This window comes from Hippoglossus stenolepis, chromosome 21 (assembly GCF_022539355.2).
Source record: "Hippoglossus stenolepis isolate QCI-W04-F060 chromosome 21, HSTE1.2, whole genome shotgun sequence".
NCBI lineage: Eukaryota > Metazoa > Chordata > Actinopteri > Pleuronectiformes > Pleuronectidae > Hippoglossus > Hippoglossus stenolepis.
Window position 1 is genome coordinate 9,706,477 of NC_061503.1, and position 9,310 is coordinate 9,715,786.

General features: G+C 40.1%; 1 protein-coding gene across 2 annotated transcripts; it reads left to right on the top strand.

Annotated features, from left to right (window-relative positions):
• The first annotated feature begins 535 nt into the window (after window positions 1-535).
• On the top strand, window positions 536-8,782 carry telo2 (TEL2, telomere maintenance 2, homolog (S. cerevisiae)). 2 transcript variants are annotated; one of them, XM_035146686.2, is made up of 22 exons: window positions 536-690; window positions 826-900; window positions 1,181-1,521; window positions 1,597-1,874; window positions 1,976-2,044; window positions 2,597-2,744; window positions 2,873-2,975; window positions 3,065-3,133; window positions 3,213-3,354; window positions 3,478-3,614; window positions 3,932-4,020; window positions 4,376-4,474; window positions 4,581-4,669; window positions 4,777-4,868; window positions 4,958-5,074; window positions 5,173-5,244; window positions 5,350-5,520; window positions 5,604-5,695; window positions 5,788-5,887; window positions 6,269-6,333; window positions 6,797-6,912; window positions 8,151-8,782. In XM_035146686.2, the coding sequence occupies exons 3-22, from the start codon at window positions 1,181-1,183 to the stop codon at window positions 8,270-8,272; spliced, it is 2,511 nt and encodes an 836-aa protein (XP_035002577.1). In that variant the 5' UTR covers window positions 536-690; window positions 826-900; the 3' UTR covers window positions 8,273-8,782. The 2 variants fall into 2 exon arrangements, with proteins under 2 accessions (XP_035002577.1, XP_035002576.1); XM_035146685.2 differs by having other exon boundaries at window positions 536-900.
• The last annotated feature ends 528 nt before the right edge of the window (window positions 8,783-9,310 follow it).

Consider the following 9,310-nt stretch of genomic DNA (forward strand, 5'->3'; position numbering starts at 1 on the left):
TTTTACTTGTCAATATTCAGTTGGTAACTCAATAAGCAGAAGACATTCCATTCTTATTATTATTGCCAATATATCTTTTACAAAAATATTATTTTGTATTAATAATGATTCAAATAATGTGCAAAGCAATTGAAAATGTATAACCTACTAAAATGAACTTTATAAACGATACAGTAACTTATTCATTAACTTAGATGAGTTGCTGTTGAATACAATATTTATATAATAAATATTATTTCAAAGAAAGATGAGAATAAAAGTGATTGATATTGGTTTAATTCACAATTTCTTCATTGGTTCAAGAAATTGCATAATTTTGCATATGATTGTTAAATAAAACTATCAGTCAGTTCCATAAATATTATTGAACCATTATGATTATTGACATGTTTATGATTATTTTATAAAGTTTTATATTATCTGAAGTCATTACCTTGTATAAGATTGAATAATTGTGCAATATAACGAACATAACGAAATGTTACAAAAAACGTTGGCTTCTTGAACACCACACAGGGAACTTCTGTACCCGGAACCATTTACATCTGCTCTTTGCTCACCACGGACGTATTTTGACGGAGGACGCCGGAGAACCAAGCGACGCAGCGGGACCAACATGTCACAACAAGACGTGACAGAAGCAACTGAGCGTTTTACATCGAAAAGAAAAGTTTGACTCTCACAGCGACTGTAAATAATATAAATACATGTCGTTTAATACAAAAGCTAACGACGGGCCCACAGTTATTCGCTAATACCTGTAGGGATGTGCTTTTACATTATTTTCATTGACGAATTATGTTTTTAAAACCTTATTACCGTCAGCTACAGGATTAAAGGGAGAGTTCACCTCAAATATACTGAACGTAATTCTTCATTGCACCAGTGAAGGTCCAAAAGGTAACGATGCTATATGCTATAAGCAGTTACATGATAAACATGCTAACGCCTAATCACTATAACTCACAGATTTAGCTTTGAACTGATAGTCTCATATGTGTGCTGTGTTTTGAACAAGCTAGTTATTCTATTGTGACTCATAATTATTTTTGACTATTATTGTTGAGTCATTGTTACACACATAAGACTCTACTTTCTTAATTTACAGCAAATTTTGATCAGCTAGTTTCTTCTGTGTGCTGTTTTTAAATGTCCCTTTGCTGTTATTTTCCTTTCCAAGATGGACCCACTCCCCCCTAACACCGAGGTCCGTGTGGTGGTGGCCCAGTGTTTCCGCACGCTCGCCACATCCACAGACGACAAAGACGTTGTTGCTGCTCTTCAAACGCTCCACTCTCACCTGGACGAGGGACCGGAGAGCAGGACCGGCTCAGCTCAGCGGGCCGAGTTCAGGAGAGCTCACTACACTCGCGCCCTTCAGTGCCTCGTCAGCAACATCCAGGCAGACTGGGTGCACAGCCTCACAGCAGCCCAGCGCACAGACCTATGGGACGGCCTGTTTCTCCAGGGGCCGCCGGAGCAGGCTCTGTTGGTGCTGATGGAGGGGATAACAGCTCTGAGGTGAGAACAGCTGGAAGAGAGAGAGACATATTTGATCATTTTGTCTATTCCACAATAACTGTGTTGTCCATGCAGTCCCAGCGCCAATCTGGACCACCTGGTTAGCATCACTGAGAAGTTCCTCCAGCGTGGACGCCTCGCCGACCTGCTGTGGTCGCACTGTCTGGAGACGGCTCCCTCTGACTCCCCCCAGCTCCGAGAGACACTGCTGGGGCGCATCGTGGCGCTGCCGGACCTCACCGCCAACAAGCTGCAACGCAACAACAAGCGACTCTTTCTTCCTCAGCAGTACTACCCGTTACTTGCCACAGAGATGCTCACTGCCCTGGAGCGGACCTGCCAGGCTCTCAAAGGTGAGAGAACGCCTGATTAGCACTTAACAATAATTAAGGATCTTATAAAGATGCATTATGTGTGTGGATAAAGTGTAATTGTAATTGTTTGTGCGAGACAGATGGCACAGACTGCTCCTTAACCTTCGTGGCTCAGACACTAGGAAAAGTGTGTATCCAGGGGCATAGCGGTGAGTTTTAATCACAAAAAAGAAAAGTCTTATCATGATAATAATATATGTACCAAAAATACAAACTCAACAAAAATGTAAACAATTTATCAACTTTACTTATATATACTGCCAACTCCGAGCATAGTATTTGTCCAAGCAATTTCTTTTTACAATTTTTGTATATTTCATATTTTATATTATATCTTATATCTTGGGGGTTTGGATTATGTCATCTTGAGCTCAGGAGAACTGTAATGCAATTTTTTTTTAATTAAGCAGTTAATGTAATAAATAATCATGAGAAATAAGAGATAATCATTAATTGAAGCCAATATTCTTTGAAAGTGTAATAAACAATCTTGATGAAGTTTGATAGGCATAACTAGCATCCATGTAATTCAATTTACCGGTAAGGAAATATGGAAATTTAAAATTTCATGGATGTTGACAGCTGATTAGGGTGACATAATCTTTTTAGTCATACCAAACGTTTCCTGTCTCTTGTAGTTTATTGAATGATGGTTTTCTCATAGAAAATATTGGACCTTTGTGTTTTTTTTCTCTCCACAGGTGTGGTCCTGGCAGTTCTGGCTCCTCGGCTGTCCGCCTGCACACACTCGGACATGGTGTGGCAGAGGGTTTGCTGGAAGCTGCTGGAGAACGTTCCACAGCGATGGATAGAGAGTGTGCTCACTGGACTGGTGCAGGCTGTCAGTGGGTAAGCTGGTTAGATTCTCACTCAGGCTGGGACACTCATGTGTATTTTCACAGCCAGCAGTTCTTCTGGCCTCTATCCGTGTGTTTTCTGTCCGCTTGTAATGATCCAGGTCTCTTTCCTCTTTTCAGGCCTGAAGCTTTGGGACGGATTATTGGGAATCTAGTGTTGAAGAATAAAAAGGCTGAGTTCGTCATCACTCATAAATTGCTCTTACTACAGTATAAATATGAGGTAAGATGTCAGCTTACAGCGTGATAAGAAATCCTATGTGCATTCTGTAAATACAGTATCATGTGACATATAATTGTTCTTTCCCCCAGACTAAAGTCTTGAGGATTGTTTTGGGTTACCTCGCAGCAGACAGAGAGCGAAGGCCACTGCTCATACAGGTGAGTGATCGGTATGTTCAGCAGCTTAATAATATGCATGTATAGATGATTTTGACATGTATTTGTGTTTGTTTGTCAGGTGTTGCGGTCGGTGTCCCAGGCCTGGGCTAACCCCAGTGCAGTGAAACACACGCCTCTCGAGCAGCAGTTGTATGTTAGCAAGGCGTTACTGCTGAGTGTGAGCCTGCTGAGAGACTCTGAGCTACAGGAGCTACAGTCAGGTACGCGATCAGTCATCCCCTGAAACATAAGATGTAGCAGCAGCAGTAACACATTCACACAAACTGAAAGAGGTTGTTGCTTCACCGAGATCTCCATTCGCTGCTGCGTGCCTCTTTTCTCAGAACTGCTTCAGTGTATGCTCGGTGGCATGCAGAGCCACCTGGACAGCAATGTGGTGCAAATCCGGCGTGTGGGCATGGTGGTGGGGGAGTGCCTGAGTGCTCGCATGGATATCCATGGAACCAAGCTCAAATTTGAGGTACAGTTGTTTTGACATTAGCACAAAACAATGATGTAGCATATAACCAGGGCTGCATTTTTATTAGAGACACCAGCTGCATCAAAACAAGAACTCCTACTTTCTCCCACAGAATCTAAAGAACCACATAATGCTGCATTATTTTTCCTTTCTCCTTCAAACAGTGACAATGCAGCATTACCCCACATGATGTACAGCAGCTCTTACTTATGACAGAGGTCATGTCAGCCCAGTTGGCTTCAAAACATTTGATCAGTGACTTCACTGAAATGCCATTATTAGACCTGTCCCTGACTTTGTGTTCCATTGTGTTGTAGTACGATCAGGACGAGGAAACTCGGGAGCTGCTTTCTCTCATGACTCCCACCATCACTAGTGACGAACCAGAGCCTGTACCTGTACATGGGTAAGTGTTTAACATCACTGTAACTCAGACATGAACAGAAACAATGTCAGAGAAATTGGGTGCATTTTACTTGGGGCCTGGCAACTAGTAACCTTTAAGTTTTGTCTAAAAAATAAGGGGCAATTTGAAATTAAACCATCAGTTTAAACATGTTGAAGATTACTCACATGAAACTCAACTTGTTGCTGCATCATTTAAATTATATTTTGTAGTTTAAATGTAAAGAAAAATTATTTTAACTTCAAACAGTGTAGACAACCTCAGCTTCTAGTAATCTCATTACTTTATGAATAACAATGCGCCGAATCCCATTAAACCTTTTCTCTTTGGGCTTAATGGGATTTGTCATCTGCAGAGTTGATGCTCCACAAGAGACGAGTGAAGTGACTCCATCTACTCAGAATAAATCAGAGCCTCAGTCATCAAGAACGGATCAAGACTCTGACCTGGATAGGTGAGTATAAGTAAAGCAATACTGTTTAAAGTGTTGGCCATTTGTTGTTTGTAATGAAGCGATTACTTTGGTGTATTTTTTGACCCTGAGTATGTTCTCAATCAAGTGATGATGAGCTGACTCCCTACGATATGTCTGGAGATCAAGACATGAGTAAAGCAGCGCCGCCTCGCTACCTACGAGACTGTCTGGAAGGTACGACTTCAAAGTTTTAATCTCTTCCACTTAAGTGATGCAGTGGTTTTTAAATGTTTTGAGACTGGATCCAGCTCCAATATTTCCTCATCTCTCAACCCATCCAGCTTTAATATCCTCTGAGGAGCCTGTGCGCGTGGAGCTCAGTCTGAGAGTTGCTGAGAGCCTGGTGAGGAAGAACGTCTTTGCAACCAAAGAGGTGAGACTGCAGCACCAAAACAAAAAAAACCACTAAAGGAACAGTGATTTCACATTATTATTCATATTTATTTGTTATGCTGTTTTCAGATCAGCGTCAAGATGACTAAAGTTCTTCTTCACATGGAGGATAAATACAGCATTAAAAGCTTCCTGAGGCTCAGACAGGCAGCGATGGTGGCTCTCGCTGCCACTGACTCTATCCCTGTATGTTCTTCCCCTTCACTCTCAGCACTGTGTAGCTTCCTATCAGAAGTATTTGATTTGAAGTCCATTTTTGAATATCTGTTCCGTCTCGTTGCTAGGTGACGGAGTATTTGACCGCAGAGTTTTATTCCTTAAACTACAGTCTTCGCCAGCGGCTGGATATCTTGGAGGTAAAAATAGTGGCTTCTCTACTTTTAATAATTGCTGTGTACTTTCACCAATCTTTTGATTACTGCTACAAGTGTGTTGTTCTAACCTTTGCTCTTGTTTATTAGGTCCTCGCTCTGGCCGCTCAGGAGCTCTCCAAACCCATCACTGAAAAAAGAGATCCACCCATAGGCTCTGCTGCCATCGCTGATTTGACTCCATACCCCGGTGACAACCCTGTCCACTGGCGACAAGTAGTGGAGCAGCGGATTCAGAGCAAAACCAAACGCCTCAGCAAGGTACTTGGAGTAGACAGACATTGTCATCTGCTTTTCCAGTAACTGAGTGAAGTCTCTTAATATGATTCCTCATATGACTACAGGGTGCCACACAACCTCCTGCTAAGGCCACTCCTAACCGTTATGCACCTGTTGCGGGACACTTCTTTTTTCCTCTACTCAGGAATTATGACAAGTAAGTGTGTTTAAAGTCAGTTCAAAATTCATATTTTTATGCTTAAGTATTGGTATTTTTTTTAATATTGAAATGTAATTATTTTCTGCAAGGCCTCAGGTGACCTTTGACCTGTTGGGCGGTGACCACCTGGTGCTGGGAAGGTTGATCCACACCCTGGGCCTCTTCATGCATCTGGCAGTCAATGCACCGGTACTTTTTAACAACTAACAACTATCCATGCTACGATGACCTGAATAAATTTGTTTAAAGTAGAGCTTGATATCTATATCTATATCTATGTAACTCAGCTGGATGAGTTTTAGTTTAGAAATTGTAGCTTTTATTTGTTCTGTATAGTATGTTATTGTTTTTTATGATCAGTGTGTATCTGTATTGAAAGAGTTTATTCTGAACCATCAGTTACATGATTTTAAAAGTCATTTTGTAGTTTTAATTATTTTCTATGGCTTCATCGCTTGAATATGTAAAAGACAAAACACTGTGATTGTTGTGGCTGATCGTGTTTATCTCAATATATTTATACATTATAATCTTACAATAATCTAACCACGTATGTTTTCTCTAATTCAGGTAGCTGCGCAGATGGGTTGTGCTTTGCTTGACTTTGTGTGGTCAGTGCGTTACCATGCTGACCAGTAAGTATCCTGTATAATCAGTGTTTTTGTCATTGTACACCAGTAGCCATTAACAACACACGTAGCGTATAATTCCTAATACTAACTAGAAATGCACTCGAGATGCTGCACTCACATTATATTCAATATGTGTCATGTTGTTTAAATGTTTAAGTGTCAAAGGTTTTAAATTTTAAGCTCAGGAAATAAATTTGAGTGATCGACAAAATGAAATGATCATAACTTGATAGTTATATAAGGGATCCAGGCCAGGAAAACAATAAGTCATTGATAATGCCACTGTAAAATGAGATTGTAATACATTTATTCTGTAGGCATATGTGACAGATTTTGATCCTGTGCTGTGAAACCCATTCACAGACCAAATATGACATTAGAGTTGGACTGACCATAAGGTCTAGACGTGCTCTTTTATTATCTTATTTCAGTCTGAGCTTAAACCTGAAATCTGTCTGTGTTGAAGGATGGTGAGACGAGGCGTCCTCTTCGCTGTCTGCTCTGTGTTTCTGAGCATGCCCAGTCAGAACCTGCTGTTGGACCTCAGCGATCAGCTGTTTGAGACCAGAACCTGGCTGGCAGGTAAAAAAAAACTGCTGCTGACAAAATGAGAAATCTGTCTTTTTCTTTATGAACGTGGATATAGAAGATTTTATGGGCAATGAATGCATTTCATTAGCCTGTATTTATAAAGTGAAAGTATTTAAAAATACATTTGTTCTCGCTCAGTTTTTACAGGATGACAATTTCAAAGTTAGTGTTGAATTTAGAGTTTATATATGAATAAAACAAAAAGTAGTTTACATGTTACTAAAAATAGATTAACCATAAAACGCATGGTTCTTATAAATGGACTTGCACCTGCATAATGTCATCCTGTCAGGATGTCCACTGGATTACTCATATCCACACACACACACACACACACACACACACACACACACACACACACACACACACACACACACACACACACACACACACACACACACACACACACACACACACACACACACACACACACACACACACACACACACACACAGCTGGACTGAACATTTCTGGGAAGAAGATGAGGAACCAGGATGTCCTGTACAGAGACTGCCTGTGACGTGATTGGCTCATCCTCAGCTGGATTTAGTTCCTTTTCAAACCCTCTGGGGATAAAAGTAGTTTCACATTGATGCACGGGACATGTAGTATTGTTAACTGTGCAGAGAAGATGACAGAATTAGAGAGTTTTAGTTCTTGAGATGTAAACATCTGTTGGTTCCCACTATTGATCCTTATTTTAGGGTTTCCACACATTCTTCTAATATAATCTGAACTTTAGCTCTTAAAAGTTTTAAATACATTAAAATATAACATGTTAGGTCTTAAATATGTTTAGGTAGAGCTTAAATAGGTAAACGTTCATGGCGGCATGCATCGTTTGTCTGTGTATTGTAGTTCTTTCTCAGTGATACAGATATCATCACGCTGTAATAAAACTACAAACAAGACCAATGTGGAACTGATAACTAGTAGTCTACAAACCCCCTGGTCAGAATTGATCGCAGTACACTTGTAGCTGTGGGAAAGACTCAGTAGTTTGAGAGATAACATGACATATTGAGGGTATTTCTCTACTTGGCAACGTAACTCATCTTCAATTATGGGGAAGTGTAAGTAATTCTGGGACTCTGATATTCCCTCTTATCAGTCGGGTTTGACATTGGTATTCAATTTCTCTCATTGTGTTCCTTAGAAATTCTTACATTTAACTAGTTGCTTCTTGAAACCTGCAGAAACCCTGTTATTTATGTTGTTTGTATTGACAGATGTGGCCGAAGGAGACCCTGATGCAGACTGCCGCAGTCTGGCTATACAGAGTCTGGTGCTGCTGGATAAAAGCCTGAAGAAGCAGCTTCAAGATCCACAAGCAATTAGTCTGGAATCATGATCATGGCATCAAGAATGAACAATAAAATGTCTCCGTGATGTGTGTGTGTGGGGGGGGATTCTACCGTCCCTCTATCTATCCCTCTGCCTCACAAAGCTTGCTCAGGCTGTGGAGTTAGGATTTTGTGACACGCTGCCTCCTCTTCGATTCTCTCAGGAGAAACTCGTTCTTGGTGGATTTGGTTGGACCTCCCCCACAAGCTCCTTGAGAGCCGCATTTTCTTTATGGAGTGACTTCCTGCTCACATTGGCACTTGGAAACAGCTCCTGGTGCAGACTAACCTTGGCATCACTGCTCTTGAGAGCTTGTTCCCTCTTTTGTGAGCTGCGCCAGTCAGTGTATATACGAATAAGTGCGTCTGCACCTTTTGGTCGTCTCCTTTTGCAGAAGCTTGTCATGGACTGGTTGTGATGTTCTTGTAATTTGTGATGTGTACCATCATTGTTTGTAAGTTGAAGTTAAAATATTGACATTATATTTTCATTTAATAAATTCAAGAATAGAAATACACCAAGATCTTTTTTTATTGGTTACAAGATGTGAACATATTTCCTTTCTTATTATTGGCCATAGTATTGATATATATAAAACATATATGAATCATGGGTTTGTTGTTCAGTTAGTATGGATAGTACTGTATGTATAATGCACATGAACTATCCATAGATATTTGTTATACAAGTCATTTTATTTTATTTCAGGTTGCCTTGTAAAAACTGGCTGTAGTGACAACAGATGAAAATGAGCTTATACAGCGAACTATGGGTCGTAACTTTTTTATTTGTCTGGTCTTTAATGAGCACTGTCCAGATGGACTAAACATTAATAATGCAAAACAAATGAAATGAAAGCAACAGATGGAGTCATTCCATTTTTGTGGATATAACATTTCAACACAGCTTTGATCAACCACTGAATGAAACAATTGTTTTTTATTTATTTATATCTTATAAAGCATATACTGAATTAAATCAATTCCATAAGTATGGTACCCATTTTTCTAATAGTAGTATTAGTAGCAGATACAGATTTTAAATT